Below are 19,205 nucleotides of genomic sequence, written 5' to 3' on the forward strand. Positions count from 1 at the left end.
AACTCCGAGCCATACAATAGTTCGCTTTTAAAAATCCCCATATTTCTTATTGCCCCCAAAAATTTGTCTGTTACATGGTGGGTGTCCCTGGTCTTAACTTTCTTCAGCTCTATTTCAAGTCCAGAAGCTAGGAAGCCTGGATAAAAAATGGATGAACGCGGAAGAATACCCGGAAAAACCAGCAGAATTCGTCATAATCTCTGCGGAAGCCTACTTGGAAACTTAAGTAATTTCTACGGGGAAGAAATTTCCAACAAATTTCTGCATCAACACTTCAGTGGACCTGAGGAAGCCAACTGGAACGTTGGCGAAATATTGTCCTACAAAATGGATAAATGCGGAAGAATACCCGGAAAAACCAGCAGAATTCATCCACTTTGTTGTTCGCGTGTTTTTACTTTACCATGCTCGCCTTGTTGCTGGTTGCTCTCTCATGTGATGTGCACTCGTTTATATTTGCAGGACTGGTACCTTTACTATGGCAACCCTGAGGAGCCAATAGTGTCCATGACAGCGTACACACTTGTCTTTTGTTTGTTCTGCTTGGGTTTGTCCATTGGAGTTGCTGTGGTCGTAGGAATGCTTTTCTGCTTCCAGGTCAGTGGCAATGGGAACTGTTCTCATGATGATTAATTTGTCCAAAGACCACGTACCCACTTGGCAGATGGCTACTCATTGATGATGAGAAATTTTTATGTTCAAAGCAAGTGGTTGTCACCCTGTCATAATTGTGTATGTAGAGCTCGGTACTCAGCCTGGGGATTAATCATGTTCATAATACATAATCAAGTGTCATTTACAGGGTTGAAAAATTTCTCCTGAAGGAAAGTTATCGTTTCATGTAAAGCCACATCATTTTGATTTTATTTTTGAGTGCTGGGCTCAGAACAGAGCCCTGGGCCTGAGCCTACGACCACTTTGTCCACAGATGTATCTTACAGCCAGTGCTTTGCTATCAGAAACTTTTTCTCATAAAATATAAAGTAAGAGAAACCAGCAAAATATAAATATTATGCTTATTATATATATATATATATATCTCTGCTTGAGTTTTCTATTTGTTTTCTTTGTGTTCAAGGTAGCTTGGTTTTAATTTCACCTGCACACAATTACACATTTACTTTTTGTGTATGACTTTCATATGGTAGAAATCATAAATAATTGGAGAAACTTATAGCTGTTTGATTACTTAATTTCATTAGTGGTGAGCATTTGCAAAGAATAATCCATTGTATATGGTAAATTTGAAAAATCTTATTTTGTTGCATAAAAGCCATGACTGTATGACCTGGAAATTTTAAAAATATTATCCTTGTATGCCTGAGTTGTCCTTGGATCATGTATTTTGATTTTCGTGAAGGACACCCTGTACCAGAACTATGGAGTCAATAAAAATGAGTGAGAGCATTGAGCCATGAGTGAAATTGAGGGTGAGTAAGGGAGGCTTTTTAAGATTGAGGCGATTGTGTTGGATTCTGTTGCAGCTTCGCTCCATTTGGCGGAACCAGACGGGCATCGAGGACTGGATTGTGGAGAAGGCTCACCATCGTCGCCGTGGTGACGAAAGCAACAAGTTCATCTTCCCATACAATCTTGGCTGGAGGAAAAATTTTTCTCAGGTTGAGTAAAAGGAAACTTCTTTTTCTTTCATCTTTTATCCTCTGTACATGCAAAAGATACTTGTGAATAATCCACAATATAAGGATCATTGTCTCTTGCATACAGTTGTCTGATTTCCACAGCTTTTCATTTAATTTTTCAAGCCAGAAGTTAGTTTAAACTGATGAGGTTAGAGCTTACTCCAGACTAAGCCAGTGGACTCTGAATTTCACCCAGTCAGGGTAGGTGAGCTGTTATTAGTCCTCAGCAACCTCACACTTAGAGGACTGATTTTGAGGTAAGACTCGCCAGCCGTCGATAATATGATAATAATATTTATTATAATTTTGCCATGTTGTATCAGTAGAGATCCGTAAAAGTGGTTTTATTTTTTGCTAAAATTCATTTTAAAACTATGTGATTTTGGTGCTATAGAAAATCTTGGTGGTGTTATTGTATTGTTAAAATTTTTGCACATTTCTAGGTGTTTTACTGCTTTTGGTGCACATTTCACGATTGCTTATACTTTTGCATTTGCATTTTACATCACATTAAATACAATTTCAACAGTACAAAATTTCTGATAAAACCAAATGAAGGAAATGGTTCAAGGTACATATATCAATGGTTCAAGCATTAATGTTGTAAAACAAGCTAGAAAAGGTGCACCGTGAATCCTTCCCTTCATTAATTGTCTTTTGAGGAAGACTAGAGCAAAAATTGACCAAATAGCACTGAAATTTGTTTTCAGTTTCATTGCATTAATTTAGAGCATTAACACAATATTTAAGCTCTTCCTGCTTCTTTATTCCTGTAATCGGAATTTATTATTAGCAAATACAATCAGCAGACAGCAAATCCCCGCTACCCTTCATGCATGTACTTCGAGAGCCTTTCCCAAATTTTTGGATTATCAACTTTCTCTACACCAATGCCAGCATTTAAAAGTGCTTCTGCAGTGGGGACAACAAACTCCTCTTCCTTTCGCCTCCTTCACTTTCTTTGACTGAGTAACTGTCTCTTCAAATGTTAGCAGTCGTGTGCCGTCCCCTCTCTTTCGCACATTTATGTGTATTGCAAGTGATGTGCTTTAACCCTTTGAGTGCAGATGGCATAGCATTAATGCCCAGCGTAGGTCCTGCCAACGGGCGGGTGGCATCACATTGATGGCACGCCGACCTATGTCCTTCAATCGCTCCCTACGCTCTGTTCTCTGTACTTTCGAGATTTTTTCCCGCACACGCACTGGATTAGACTACCTGGATATGCCTTCCGTTTCTGAAAAATAGTTTATATTTTTTGAGTACTTTTTTTTACATTTATGGAATATTTTTTTAATTATTATTATTATTTTTCGCCATTACAAAAAAATTAAAATGTGATATTTTCTTTTCTATTCTGAATATTTGTACTAAGTGTTGCCACATTTGATGTTTATTATTCTCATTTTAGTCCTATTAAAATTTTTGTAAACAATATTTAGTCATAATCGTACTTCCATGTCATCGACGAAATATATTTTCGTATTTAAAAATACGGTCACTATACACACGCTAAACACAGTTGAATAATCTGTTGCTGTTTTTGTTAATGTTTAAACTTAATATTTACATTATGCCGTAATAACTCACAACATTCTTCCATAAAATATTTGCATCACATTTTCTGAATGATCCTTACAATAGGGGTTTGATTATATTGGTTACGGAAAAAGAAACAGATTTTTTAACTTTTTCTCATTTATTTCGTATGAGTTTGTTAAAGTTACTAGGTGGGAATAATTACGACCACCGATTCCTTATTCACAGGAAATAATGAAGGTTCTTGGAAAACATTTATATTTTTTTCATTTTGAATGAGAAATTAGAATTGGGGAAATCCTTGGGTAAAAAATGACCGAATTTCGGGGCTCAAATAAAAAAGTCGTTTTCCGTCACCGCGGACTACAAGTCGCTCTGTCGGAATTGACTACAAGTCGCTCTGTGTCGCCTGTTATCTCTATTTTTAGAAGTGTTTTTGCCATTCTTATTAGAAATCCATGCAAGTATTCTGTTTTGTGCTTGTCGTAGACGAAGGTCAGCTCTTCCTTCTCAGTTTTTGCGACTCTCACCATTAGCACCGTCTCTCCTGACATCTTTCGATTGCGTGCATTTTCACTCCTCTATAGAAACTTTATTTTTTCTAATATTACCGTATGGTCTATTTCTATTGGACATTTCAGTATTTTACATATATTTAGCCACTTACGTGGAATATCGAAGAAACCTTTATTTTTTATTTTATTCCTATTTTCAAACCCCAAGAACCGTTTATGTATCAGCCTTTGGTGAACTAGGCTTAGAATATCTCCTCGCAATAAAAGTATTTCTGGCACAATTTACTCAAGTGTACACATGGAACACTGCATTGGGTCTTCTCCGCGAAGGTTTTTTTTTTTTAACTTTGAAGCAATTTACATATTTTACTTCGACCAAATAGAGCTACTATAATCAGAAAGTAAGCAAAATTTCTATGTGCTAAGAAACAATTATTTTTGGATTATAATACATTGCCATTTTATCTGGAACATACACGTTTAGATATTTCTTGTAAGCTGGTTCTAAATGTTAACGCTTACCTCTCTTTCTGACCGCAAAAGAACAACCTCATCAGTCTTGTGTACTTTTTAAGTGTAATGTATTTTATCGTAGTATATTTTATAGATGTTAACTGATGTTTACGTTGAGGATGCAAGTATGTGGGAGCTGGAGGAAATATTCTCGTCTAAAAGGCTTTGTTCCATATTGCCAATGCGTCTCAAGATGCGGTTCTTCTAGGATAACCGAGCACAGGAATCTTACTCGTGGGGAATGGGAGACATTTTTGGTCCGATATACCTAATGTATGATTCTATGAAGTATTTTAATATGACCATCCATACCAGATTATTGGAAAAGGTAGGAAAATATCTTCAATTTTTCTGGCCTTCACAGCACTTTTTCCCGAGACCGATTTCAACTAATCTTCCATTGCATGCATTTTGGCAGGGACACATATTAGATGATCCGATACTAAGAGACCCCTTGCATAAAATTCGACCCCTTTTGAATTTACTCACTCAAGGAATGAAAGAAATATACTATCCAGGTAAAGAACTCTGCTTCATGAGTCAATGTTGCTTAGGCGTCACAAACAGGCATAACATTATACAGTGGAACCTCGTTAAAGCGAGTACGGGCTATAGCGACACCCCCGCTATTACGAGAGATAGCCGATGCACCGTCAATTGACCCTATAATAAGCGTGTTAAAAATTCGTTTTTACGAGACCCTTTCGGCGTTGGCTCTCGCCATAGCGAGGGTTTCACCGCCGGAAGACTTTCATCAAGACTCTTTAACCTCTGTAACTGCTAGCGATCTGTTAGAAATGAAGCTCAGTCTCAAATTTATGTGGTAAACTGTCGTTCGATAAATATAATGATTGACGAAACAATGCTTTGCATGATTTTTATTCAGTGCGGCGCTTATAAATTGTTTGAATAGTTAGTCGTTATTTGAGTAAGGAAATTTAGTGATGCAAAACAACATCGCCTTTCGTCTGGATTTATGCTTACGTTTATCGGATAGATGTTTATCTGTCGCCGCACCACTCCTGTTCCTGTATATCTGTTCGCAACAGGTATATTGGCTATTATTTGCTCCACCTCCGGTAAAGCGACAATTCGCTATAGCGAGTGTTTATTAGTGCACCGTGGGGTGTCGTTATATCGAGGTTGCACTGTATATGCTTTCTGAGCCTGATGACCTCGTGCAAGATGCTACAATTTTACCCTGGAGCGAAGGATCCTGATGTTGGTACATGGGACATGCAATCAAAGTCGTGTGAAAATTAATCGATAGATTTCTCCTCTGTGGGCACAGTTTATACAATCGCATGGCCACGATTTTCAAATGGGGGTTTTTGCTGGAGATTTTGGGGCCCCTCCAGAGGGAGCGGGGGCCATTTTACCTGTTTTTGGTGCCTCAACGGGGGTTGTAACCCATAACCCCCCTCCCGTGACTACCCTACTGAGTTTATGCATGGAAATTATAATAATCTGTTCAAATATCTATTGAGTTACTCAAAAAAGACACACCACTGAAAATCTAAGGACAAACAGAAGAAATAATCCTCCTCACGTTCTAAGAATGACTAAAAGTGGCGAATCAGTATACCTCTGATGGTGTATGATGTGCAGAAGTTCAAGGGCTATGTTTGAACCCTTTTTTCAAAGAATTTCACAGTTATTATTTAATTTTAGCGGCATTAACTCAAAAGAAAATGTCAAAAAGATAAAAATAACTTTCATATGTTTGCATCCAAATCTAAGTTACTAGTAAATTTTAAAATTTAGGAATGTGAAAATTAAAATTCGAAAACTTTTATTTACCCAAAATTTGATGCATGTATAGTGGATGACACCTGAAAAAATATTTATCTTATTTTGTAATTCATTCCACCATCATTTCAGAAATTATTTCAAGCTTCTTAGTTGCTGCGTAAAAATATGTTGTCCGTCGTTCCGAATGTTTGTGTCACGGGTTGCATAAATATCTGAAGCATTTATCACATGGGTGCGGATGGCATCACTGTGATGCCACTAACAAATTGTTTAATAAATGGTCAACTGAATATAAAAATCCTTTTTTTTTTAAATTGTTTTCATATTTTTGAAAAACAAAGTGAATGCAGTGAAAAAAAATTCTCCGCCAATGTGAAACAACTCTGAGAAAATGTTACGCAATGAATGGGTTAACAAGGTGTCATGTCTTATAATCAGAATCAACTCTTTTATCCCAAAATTTACCCCAATTTAATACTTTGTCTTTCACATAAAATACTTGTGAGCCGAATTCACTCGCCCTGGTATGACTGGTAACACTAGGTTTTCGGCATTTCAAAATTCCTTTCCTTTGTTTAATATTTACCACTGTAACTGTGATAAAAACAGTCCAAGTGCGAATCACGACCAATCATGATAGTGTTTTCAAACCAAGTGCTGGGTAGCAATGGTATAACCATAAGTAATGTATAGCTTACATTTTGATCAAAATTTTTCATGTCGTGGGCTCCCTTTCGATAGCCCTCACCTAGGTGCCGAGGGAAGGTGGCTTCAACAAAATCGCTTAGTATGAATTACAGCTGTTGCTAGTCAGTCAAGAAAGGCGGTGAAAGAAGCATGCATAACCAGGGGTGGCAGTAGAAACTAAATGTATGTCAAAACCAGTAAAATTTCAATAGTTTCGTTCCCGGGAGCGGAATGTATTTAACACAATGGATTCAAACCCGGGGAGCTAAACTCAAATGGTCGAAACGAAATCGGAGTCAAAACTACTTCAGGTCGAAACTAAACTAAAACTCTGGGAAGAAACAAAACGCAGGTAATGTTTCGCACCGGAAGGACCACGTACTTCACTTTTGAACAATTAAGTTTCGACCCACACACCAAGTACGAAGTATTGTTGAATGAAGTAGAGGTTCGGACCACCGCCATTAGATGCATGGGGCACTCATATTTTTACAGGAGAACGGTGAATGCAAACTGGCCATTCGATTTTTAAGCTTGATTCGATTTTTAACCCCTCTGCATGTATTTCAAACGCAATCGGTCGAAACTATTCCCCCTTATCCCCCTTCACTCACCCCTTATTCACTCAACTTCTGGGATCAAAACTTAACTATGAGCAGCAGAGTTTCGTTTAATTTAGTTTTGTTCCTGGGAGTTAAGTTTCGTTCCGGATCGAAACTAAACTCCGTGGTGATTTTAATTTCGTGCGGAAACGAAACTACGCCTAGGCCTCGTACCTCTTTTCGTTCGAAACGAAACATTTTCGTTTTGTTTCACTTTCCATCCTTGTGCATAACTAAACACAATTGGACTCAAAAAGCCTTAAACCAGGGGTGTGTAGAAATGATTTTTTTTCCATTGAAGCTCAGTGGAGCACCGAATATCTGAAGATCCATCCAATAATAATTATTATGAGCACCCCATCTCCTCCTATTCTTTCTGTTCCTTCTTTGCCTTCCCCCAAATGCTAGCCTTTCGTGCTTTCAAATAATAATAGGTCTTAATGGATGTCTTCAAACAAGATGAATCATGCCGTTGATGGCACGGCACTGTTGACGGCCGCCGTGGTCACCGGCACAACGGTGCACCATCTACAGCGTGAAATGCAGGCAGTGCTACATTGAGGCCACTTTCTGGCATTACGAATTTTTCCCAGCTGCTGTTCACGGCACGATGGGATGAAATTCAGGCCGCTTTCAAACGAGACAACTCGCTCGCCACACCGTATGCCGTGCCGTGAACAGTGGCTGGCAGAATGTCTAGATCTGATGTCTTCAGTGAATTTGGATCTGATGAAGGGCAACATTCATGGATATATGGATCCGAAGTATCTGATCCGACTGTCCGTCGGTTCAATTTAAATGTATATGCTCTAGTTTTTGAATGACTAATGTGTCCAAAGCCAAATACATTGGGTGAGTAACCATGCACATTATTTTTCATTTTAATAGGTCATCAATTTGAGCTGTGACCCCGTGGGTGATGGCATAGTTTGGCCTGTTTTGGATGGCTGTGACCAGTATGTGTTGACGGTGAGTATGCTGTCTCATTCATCTATGTGTACATCTACATACTACCCTGCAAGCCATCTAAAAGGCATGTGGCAGGGGGTGTTAAAACACCAGTCATTAACATTAAAAAAATGAAGTGCTATAACGAGGTTAGGACTAGAATTTATTAAAGTCATCATGGTTCGGGGGAAAAACGAATTCCCATATCTATCCGTTTAGCAAAACATCTCTCTTAATTTATTACTTCTTTCAGACTTTGAAATATAGTGGGGCTCTAATATTATGTTCTTCGGTTCGCTCTTAAGACTGCATCACACTAGCGACTGCGACCGCGACTGCGACTGACCCATCGACCAATCAGAGTGAGGCAGTCGCAGCCAATCAGAGAGCTCTATTTCAATCTCGTGCGCTTGCGGCAGACATGTTTGTTTTGGTTACCGTAGGGAGGGAAGTTCAATAAGGTTGTGAGATAACGCTGAGATAATTTCGGATTTTTAAAGTGAAGACGGAAGCCCAGCATGTTAGATATTGGACCCGAGTACACAGGTGACTAATAATGAAGTACATTTTGACATATTTTAGGAACCATTTCAATAATTGCTGCTCTCTATCCATTCTTTGGGCTTTCGTAAACAAACAAGCCACAAGCAGAAACGTTCATACGTGCGTATGTGCGACCGTGGCGTTGGCCGCAATGTGTGATGGGGTGCAGCCGCAGCTGAAATCGCGGTTGCAGTGCCGGCCGCAGTCGCTAATGTGATACAGCCTTTAAAGATATCCATTCTCAATTGTTCAAGCAATCTAAGCCTAGCGTGCAGCCTCCATCGGCTCCCAGCCTAATTTGCTTAACATCTGGATAACACTGTCCGTACGCCCGTAGCAGTTTTTGACATAAAATTGTTTAAATTAAATTCTGCAGAAGGTATTTCTTTCAAAACTCACTAATTATAAAGTCTTCTCCGATGTTAGTGAACAAAGGTATGGTATTTTATATACTATATACTCACACACACTTCAAGATGTTCCTCGATGAGGTGTATAACATATATATATATATATATATATGATATAAAAATAATATAGGATGTAGACCCACTACATTTTGGATTAAACGAATCAAAAAATTCGCCTTCAAATTAGCCCAATACACCTGCCACACAGAATTTCTCTCATCCTGCATTTCACTAGGTACTTTTCCGAATGGCCTTCGAGTAAAATTCGCTGTCTCTGGCATTCCACCTATTCTGCGTCCCTCCTTCCACATTCTTTCTTTTCAATACTCGCTTTCCCTATGCCAATTCACTCTCACGCAATACCAAGGGTTAGTTGATCAATATTATAACTCTCTGCTCTCTCTCATAAAATTAATTTCACTCTGTTCTCCTCACCTTCTTAAGGAAGTTAACACGATTCTAGTTTCGGCGCACCTCTTACTCGAGAAGAAACGCGAGAATTCACTGCACAAACTCTCTTCCCTATGCATTTCACATTTCCGAGATGGCCTTTCCCTCCCACTGCGTCTCTCACCCCCCGCACAAGCCCCCCCTCCTCTCATAGGCGTCAAACCAGACCTGGCCACACTTTTTAAACTCCCCCCTCCACCCCCACCTCCGCCGCGACCCATAGCAGCCCCGGAGCGCTCAACCCGGCCTCCTCGGCGCGATCCTATGCCAATTGACCCTAACGACCAGGACCCAGTGGAACCCACCGACCAGCAAGTGGTAAACCTTTCTTCCGCTAAGCTCAGCCCCGCCGAGGTTTCTGTCCTCAACCGCGGACTCTCTTTCTCCCCAACGCCTAGGATTAACCCCACCACTCTTCTCACGGACATTTTGCATTTTTGCCGAAACCTTCGGTGGAAGGTTTTCTGGAATTCCCACACAAGACAACAGGCGCCGGAAGGTATTCACAATGCCCTCCTCAAATTCCGCTCCCCTTCCTCTCACCAGCCCAAACCTCTTCCTCCCCACCACCCGCTTGAAATTTTTATCAACTGTCTCCTCTCTAGGGCTTCGAGTGAATCTTTCCTACGCTCCCTCCACCCGCCGCCAAACCTTTCCCCCTCGGAGTCCGCCGCCATCAGAAAACTCCAAAAAAACCCCAACATAGTGATTACCTCGGCCGACAAAGGCTCCACTGTCGTTGTACTTGACACCAGCGACTACATATCAGAGTGCAACCGACTACTAGGAGACCCTTCCTCCTACTCCCCTCTCTCATCAGATCCTACCTCTGATTTTCACACAGAATTGAATGCCCTACTAAAAACAAAAGCTCCCTCCGAGGGCCTAAGCCAGTCAGACATTTCCCTTCTCTTACCAGATCACCCCACTTCGCCATCTTTCTACATCCTTCCAAAAATTCATAAAGCGAATAACCCAGGCCGCCCCATAGTTTCCTCTCAAAACTCTCCTACGGAGCGCATTTCGGCCTTTGTTGATTTCTATCTCCAACCCTTCGTTCAGTCCCTTCCATCATACATCAAAGATTCCCATCACTTCCTTTCTAGACTCAATTCCATTTCCCTCCCCCCCAATCAGCCCATTATCATGGCCACTATTGATGTAACCTCACTTTACACTTCAATCCCTCATTCTGAGGGACTCGCTGCTCTCCGCCACTATCTTTCATTACGACCCACTCCTCAAAACCCTAGCACTGATTTTCTTCTTGATCTTTCCCATTTCATTCTCACCCACAATGCCTTCTCTTTTAACAATAATTACTATCTGCAAATATCCGGCTGCGCCATGGGAAGTAGGTTTAGCCCTTCTTATGCAAATCTTTTCCTTGGCCTGTTTGAAGAAAATTTCCTCACTAATTACCCCCTAAAACCTCTTCTTTGGCTCAGATACATTGATGACATTTTCATTCTCTGGCCTCATGACATCGACTCCCTCAATACCTTTGTTTCTTCACTTAACGCTTCTGCCTCAGTCTCTTTCACCTCTTCCATCTCCAAAACCAATATCAACTTCTTAGATGTGGACATACACCTTTCAGATAATAACAAATTCAAAACATCGGTTCACATCAAAGCTACTAACAAACAACAATACCTTCACTACAGCAGTTGCCATCCACCACACACCAAACGTTCCATCCCTTATTCCCTCTCTGTCCGGGGACACAGAATCTGTAATAACCCCGAAGACCTTCAAAAATTCCTCTCCAAACTCCACACCTCTCTTCTTCACCGCGGCTACCCCGAAAAACTCTTGATGAACAAAATAAGAAAAAAACCGGCTATTCACAATAAACCCCGCGCAGACAAACATTGCTCTCCTTCTCTGCTCACAACCTACTTCCCTGGTGCTCATTTGCTACAAAACTTATTGAAGGACCTGTACCCCATCCTTTCCAAACACAAGTCCACCTCTCAGATTTTCCCGTCCACTCCTCGGATAACATTTAAGAGACCACCGAATTTAAACACCATATTTAAAGCCACCCGCCCTCTCCAAAAGTCGCAGTCAGTCACTATCTCCACACCCTCACCTTGCAATCGTCCCAGGTGTAAAACCTGCAAGATATTCTCTCCACCCCCTGCCTCTTTTCTCCCCAAGCTTAAATGCCTACCGATTTTCCCCTCCACTACTTGTACTTCCACCAACATCATCTACCTTCTTCATTGTAATTTCTGCCCTGCTTTCTATATTGGCCTATGCACTACCCCTCTCAATCTCAGAATTAACAATCATCGCGCCTCCTGTTGTCCATCTTCCCCCCACTCCTCTCTACCAGTTCCTACACATTGTCTTTCACATGATTCCATTTTCAATCATTGCTACAAAGTATCCATTATTGCCTCCCTCCCTCCCACCGACTCCGCCCTCAACCTCCACACCCTCGAATTGGCGTGCATTTGGCACTTTCAAGCCAATAGCTCTCCGGGTCTGAACGTTGCATCCTAACCCCTATTCCTAACTCCCCCTCCCCATACACCTCTCCCCTTACCCCTCTTTTCCCTTTTCCAACCCTCTCCTTTCCTCACCATTCATTCTTCAGCTGACGAAGAAGCCTGAAGTGCTTCGATAGCTTCAAGTTTATTTATTCAATGTGAGTGTTTCTTTTTTGTGTCTCTGTGTGTATCGACATTAACTTAAACTATTTATATTACGTGCCACGTGCATTTCGGATTTTCCAATACATTGTATATATATATATATATAATATATATATATATATATATATATATATATATATTTCAAATTAACATTCACACAGGTCGCCACAGGCGAATATACAATCATAATAACATATAATAGAAATTGAAACAAAGAGATAGAAACATAAATGCAGGACGATGACACACTGTGGCGTGGAGATGGAATGAAGGCCGAAAACACATGGAAAAAAGTTCACCTGAACCGGGAATCGAACCACGGACCTTCTGCTTTCCGGGCAGATGCTCAGACCACCGAGCTCTCCAGGCTAATCTAATCTCCAGTGTTTTCGGCGGGGGTTTTATACACCAAATCCCCCGAGGTCTAGCCCTATCATTTGGCCAAGAGATGGCTCTGGGCGTAGGTCCCGCCACGAACGAAGAATTCAACGCGGACAGAAGAAGAAATGGAAATAAAGATGGTCACAATCACACACACAGTAGGGTAGATATAGCACATGCGTTTCGGGGACGTGTACAATAAAAATAAAATGAATTCCCACTAACTCCTCCCACACAAGAGTACAGGGCAAACCCATGCCACCACACACACAAAAACAAAAAAAAAAAATTATCTCATCAGGAGAAGATACAAGAGTGTGGTCCTCAAATGACTTCAACCCTTCATGCTCGTGGGCTCTACCGCTGGAGAAGTGGACATTGGAAAGGTATAACCAGGGTTAATTGGGAGTCTCGTCTCCTCAACTCGTTAGGCAAATGACACACAGTACATTCAGTCCATTCAACCACAGGTCAATTGGAAAGTTTTTGTAAAAATTTGGCATAAATATTACTTGAATGAATGATTTTCTACCGGCGAATATTTGAAGTAAATTCTTATTTGGGTCTCCGTCCAGGTGCCATGCTCAATCATCTTTGCGGACGATAAAAGGAAAGACTTTTTATTCGTCATCAAGGCCATTAATGACGGGTGTGAGGTGTCATGTTTATATAGTATTTCTGTCTTCTTTTATGCCAACAGGATCAAGGTTCCTACCAGAGAAAGGCTGGAGAAGCATCTTCCATCATTGGGAAAATAAAGAGAGAAACGTTGTTATTCACATTCATTTTTTTCCTACAACACGTTTTATCATTTCTCAAGGTACTATTTAGGTGAAGTATGGTTCATTTGTGTGGATTCCCAAAAATGATAATCCAAAGTGTGTACCTTGACGTCGTATAGTTTTCGTGTTTCTTTCTATATTGTATTGAAAAGTATGCACAGTATTGTTAATGCGTATTGTAATGGTTCAACGTCGGTTGCACGGATGAAAACCGCGAAAACCACCCATAAATGATAAACCTCCTTAAGTTGCCAGTCAGGACGATTTATCGAAAGATTTAATTTAGCATTACAATAAATGCGGGGGATTCCCGTTCGCAGCTTGTTTCGTGGTGAAGAGATCCAAATTGTAGTAAGGCGCGTGACGACTCGGCGGCAGGTGAAGGTAGATAAATAGGTTTCGTAGGAGTACCCAAAGAAATGCAAGGACCTTTTCATTCAGCATTCGCACAAATATATTCAAAAATAAGAAACATCTTACATTAAATTTTTAACCTGATGAGTGAAAATGATTGGGTTAGTGATGAATGGATGAAATAATAAATGATTTATGCAATGGTCGTTTGAAATTACCATGAAACAATTTAAAAAGAAAAAATCTAACAAAAGCCAAAATGTATGCCGTTAAGCGGACTTATTTCAATTATTAGACTTCGTTACACTTTTTATATCTGGGAAGTAATAAAGTCTGTCCCAATTACACATTTAAGTTCCGTTGCTGACTAAGTCTATAGAGAATAAGTCATAATGAGAAAAATCACTGAGGCATTGATGAATTGCACAAGGTGCCTTAACAGTGGCATATTGCTGCATACAGGGACAAGTACTCGGACTCAGGGGTGGTATCACGGGGGTCAGGGCAATATAACTTTACGTGACCTGGATGACCACCGGATGACTCCATTCCTTGGTGCCGTGGTTCGGGCTGGACGCAGGCTAGTCTATCTTTGTGCGGTCTCCTATTTTCTCGGAGACAGCAATTTGCACGGCCTGGCTGTCCCTGGAACCTCCATGGCGACCACCTTTGGATTCCGGAGTTGATCGTCCGACTTGGTTTCCCGTCGTACACCGCTCGCCGCCTTATGTCTTCTGTCTCATAATTTCACTTTTCTCTTAGTGCAACCACTTCTGGATATCGCACAGTCAGTAACACCATTAAGAATTCTCTGTCTTTCTTGCTGTGCATTCGGCTTATATACATCTCCGAGGGAAAAGAGGGGGTTCCGACACACACGCATACACAAAAAAAATGAAAATACCTTGGGCATTCGTCATAGCTGACCTTCACTCACACCGACTCACTCACATCCACTCCACCTTGCATACTTGGGTAAGAAAAGGGGGGGGAGGATAGGAAACGGGTGAGGATGGTGAACGAGGGGGTGAAGGCCAGGGTTGGGATGGCCGCGACCGTCACAGTATAGAGAAAAGATTTTCTTTATATTAGCACTAAAAATTAGTTGCGCCGTTGTCGTAAATAAATAGTAGCGTGGGAAGGACAAAGAAAATAACTAATTTCTATTGAAAGTCTGCAGAGAAGAAGAGAGAAAATTTTATAATTTCAGCACCTCACACCCAGTAGGTATAAATGGCATTGATGACGATGGAAAAGTCTTCGATTGAATCGTTGGCAGAGAGGTAGATGGAGTACCTTCCCAGACAGAAACTTGTGAAGAATTTAGTTTTATCGTTATTTAGGTTTTTCTTTCTCCCTTCCTCCCTAAGATATTTTTCTGTTTATGACGCACCTATTTCTAGTGGTAAAACTAAAAAATTCTTTTTTCTATATCAGCTTTACATAGCATCAGTTTAAGTACGGTGGAGAATGAAACCCGAAAACTAAAGAAGGGCTTCATATTGAGGTATAACTTTCAACAGTTCACAAAAGAAAACCTACATTGCAAAATATTAAATCTACACGTTATTTATAAAATAATGTGCCCAAAACAGGACGTATTTCTGGCATCATTTAAGTTTGTCAATGATTTTTATAGTTGTTGAATGAAACCAAAAAATAAACTCATAATTTCAGATTGACGTCAGGTTTTGGTCAATCTTTTCAAATAATAAGCAGATTGCTAATTTTTTAATCCCATGAATAATAAATAATTGATTTTAAAAAGTTAGTGTTTCATTTAGTTTTCCCCAATATGCGACTCGTGCCTCCTAACTTGGCTAAAATGATTAAAAAGGATCAATTACTGAATTGTCGAGGCATGTAGCACAGCCGTATCTTTGCTTGTATGGAATTGGAGGGCATGCTACCCTGCCAAGCTCATGGGAGCAAGAACAGACTGAAAATATGTCAAGAAATGACTGAACAAATGTTGTAGCCAATAAAATGAATGTTGATAACAAAGTTTTCCTCTTCCTTTCCCTGATAATGAAAAATACTTCTCCAGCCTCTCTCCAGTTGGAAACATATCCCTGTTGCTGGGAGAGATTAACCATGTCCTCCACAGCCACAAAACGTTCAAAGGGGGTGGGGTAAGTAAGAGTGGGATGGGTATTGCCTGGTTGAGGAAGTGGGGGCAGGATAAATAGAGGTGCAGTGGGTGGGAGGTAGAGGGGTGGGGGGTAAAGGGCCTTCAGCCTTGCCTGAGACTGCGTTTGGGGGCCGTGTTTTTTTATGACGCACTCAAGCTCTGTCACCGGAGAGGTGTGGGAAATGCTAGGGAAGGGGAGAAATGCTAGAGGAGGGGGGTTTGGGATGCGCAAGTGCAGGAAGATCAGCAAAAGGCGGTAGGAGAGTGTAAACAAAGGTTTTGGAAAGAAAGATGTCTCGGAAATGGATAGGAGTGCTACAAGAAAGTTCATGGTTAGAGTTGGATGTGCCTCATCATTACAAGTAGCCTGCAAAATAAATTGGACGTAATTAGAGCCCAATATTTAAGGTACTCCTCCTCACTTTCACCTTTGTCTTCACTACTATCATGTATGTCCGCTGCTCATACTCCACTGTTTGTTGCTTAGACATTCGCCAGGTACTGACGGAAGCCCTTTGCAAAGTCTCTCATGAATTAAGTTCAAGCCCGTATCTTACGATTCGGGGCTTCCAGGACGAAAGACAGCCAGACACAGCCCTCTTCGTGGATAGACAGTATGGTAATTATGCGAAAACTTCATGCACAGAATCATCAAATTCCCGTTGAAATTGGCAGTATAGGAGCCATTTTGCCCTCAATATGGGTTCATGTGTAAAGTAGTATATCATCTGTGATATACTTACAATCTCCCCACCTTGTCGTTGACAGCCGCAGTATTTTCCCCGACCTTTCCCCCCTCCCAAATGTAACATTGTCTCTAAAATGAAAAATATTTCCTCTATCACTGAGTGACTTAATTCTCTTCTTTCCTCATATTTCCAACTGTTGAGTTGAAAAGCGGTATTCACTGCCAAGAACGTTGAAATTTGAGCAATTTTATGGACTTGTGGTATGTTCTTGGTATGAGTCAATTATGTAGGGTTTAAGAAGGAGTGTAAGAAATACCCCGCGTGACCTTCCTCACATGCGAAACTACAAAGTATTGTTGAGGTGATGTTTACGAGTATGTGCATAAATAGGGAAATTGTGTCAGCCACAATATTTTTACTGAACTCCAACTTCTCCTCGATTCCTTTTTTAGGTGAACCCTTTCCCTCCAAAGTTGCACTACATTTAAGATTTCACACTTTGATGCACCACAGACAGAAGCACTGAATTTTTTGCTGCTTTGGCAGGAATAACTAGTTTTGTTGACAAATGTTTAGCCGTAGTTTGTATAAATGAATGCCATTTGCTCCTGGGGTCTGAGCCCGATGTTCGTAATTTTAAAACATTTCGTAAATTCAAAACTATTATCAAAACTGGTGCTGGTACTGTATAATATGAAGTACATATTATCGAATAACACCATGTGTTTACCATGGGCTTTTAGCCGGGACCACAGTTTCACTTGGTATTATGGAAAATATTGTAATACCCTATTTCGTATAATCGAGAGTTTACTGTGTATTACTTCATTCATAAATACATACATATATTTATAAAATAAATAATATATAAATACGTTTATACATATATTTAACCAAAGAGACTCTTTCCAATATATCTCTCTTAAAGGATTTACAATATATCTGCCTTAAAGCATCTCTTTGGTTAATGAAAAATCTGTTATTATACATATAATCTGGTAACTTTGAAAGCTCTCTCCATGTGGAATTAGTATATGTTTGGATGGAGGGAATGCAAATGCAAAGTGCCAAATGAGCTGAATGTGAGGATGTGTTGCAGAGGGAGCAGATAGAGCAGAAGCAGGAGAAGAGGGAGAGGACCAGGAGGTACCTGGCGATGGAGGATTACTCGGGCTCGTGGTTTCCCATCTCAAAGGGGCTGTCCGTGTGCTGCCGTCCTCCCCTCACCGACGAGCCGCGCATTCGCATCACCAAGGGGGACACCATTCTTGTCACTCGGTGGAAAGTGTTAGTACATTCATTTCTCACTTCCTGAAAGCTCTTTCACTGCCACCATGCATCATTCACATCTGGAAATGTGTAGTTTTCTATTGGCATGCAATATACATACTATATAAAGCTTAAGTCTCAATAGTGAATGATACATGTACAGTCGGATTCAAAAGTATTGCAACAAATGGAGCGGCGCCACTTTCGCCGCAGTTTGGAAATCGAGTTTCGGCATTTTCTATTGTACCAGTGGGAGGGGAATTTGAACAACATTCCCACCTCCCGTAATATTTTTACAATAACATTGTTAAAGGGAAATGAATGCGGGAAATGTGCAATGTTTAATACCACATAAACTATGCAGCTCCTGCTAGATAATATATCTATGTCCGAAACGAATAATGATATCAGCGGAAAGCAAAAAGAGAATTTTCTCCATTCAAAATTTTAAAACGACAGCAGTGTTTAATTAAGTTAATATGCATCAAAGTGGATTAAAAAAATGTTACTGCCATACTATCTAACTGAAAAAAAATTGGTGCGGAGAGGTTCGAATTAACGACTTCGGATTGCTGCCGTGGTAAGTCTTCTCCTTAACCACTAGTCCATCTCACTCGTTGACTCCTTCGTGCATTCATTACGAGCTTTGTCAGGCAAGGGAATTAACCAGTCTTCTAGTGTTGCTAAAGCAAACTGATTTTAAACACTCAGTGGCATTATTTGATGTGATATTGCGGCAGATATCTTATATGTATGTTATGTTCGATATCGCTGATTGAAAAGCTTCAGCGTTAATTGTAAGACAATTTACTTCGACGGATCGGCTAACTTGCAAGAGAAGGTAAATTGACGTTCTGGACATAGATATATATTATCTAGCAGGAGCTGCATAATTTATGTGGTAATAAACATTGCACATTTCCCGCATACATTTCCCTTTAACAATGTTGTTATAAAAATATTGCGGAAGGTGGGAATGTTGTTCAAATTTCCCACCCACTGGTACAATAGAAAATGCCGAAACTCGATTTCCAAACGGCAGCGAAAGTGGTGCCGCTCCATTTGTTGCAATACTTTTGAATCCGACTGTACTTGAATGGTCGAGATTCCAAGGATGCAAGAGTGATGACATGACTTCCAGGACCAAACGCTTGGAACCGTGCTTGCCTCAATAACAATGTAACATACGTACTCAGAATACGTACTTGCACGAGGTTTCTTGGGTTTATTTTCTTGCTGCCATAGGAAGAGCACAATGGAAGCAATGACACAAGCAATTGAGATTCGCAATGCACACATTACGAAAAACAAACTTGATTTGTCAATGACTTTTGAAT

The 19,205-nt window shown here is 40.5% G+C and overlaps 1 protein-coding gene across 1 annotated transcript in view; it reads left to right on the forward strand.

The window, feature by feature from the left end:
• LOC124160079 (palmitoyltransferase ZDHHC6) overlaps positions 1-19,205 on the forward strand; it is a 31,040-nt gene that overhangs the window by 6,583 nt on the left and 5,252 nt on the right. The window contains exons 5-8 of the mRNA XM_046535797.1: positions 463-597; positions 1,485-1,619; positions 8,137-8,217; positions 17,699-17,886. Of these exons, the coding sequence (XP_046391753.1) occupies positions 463-597; positions 1,485-1,619; positions 8,137-8,217; positions 17,699-17,886 (539 nt within the window). The remainder of the gene's footprint in view (positions 1-462; positions 598-1,484; positions 1,620-8,136; positions 8,218-17,698; positions 17,887-19,205) is intronic.

Source organism: Ischnura elegans, chromosome 6 (assembly GCF_921293095.1).
Source record: "Ischnura elegans chromosome 6, ioIscEleg1.1, whole genome shotgun sequence".
Classification (NCBI taxonomy): Eukaryota; Metazoa; Arthropoda; class Insecta; order Odonata; family Coenagrionidae; genus Ischnura; species Ischnura elegans.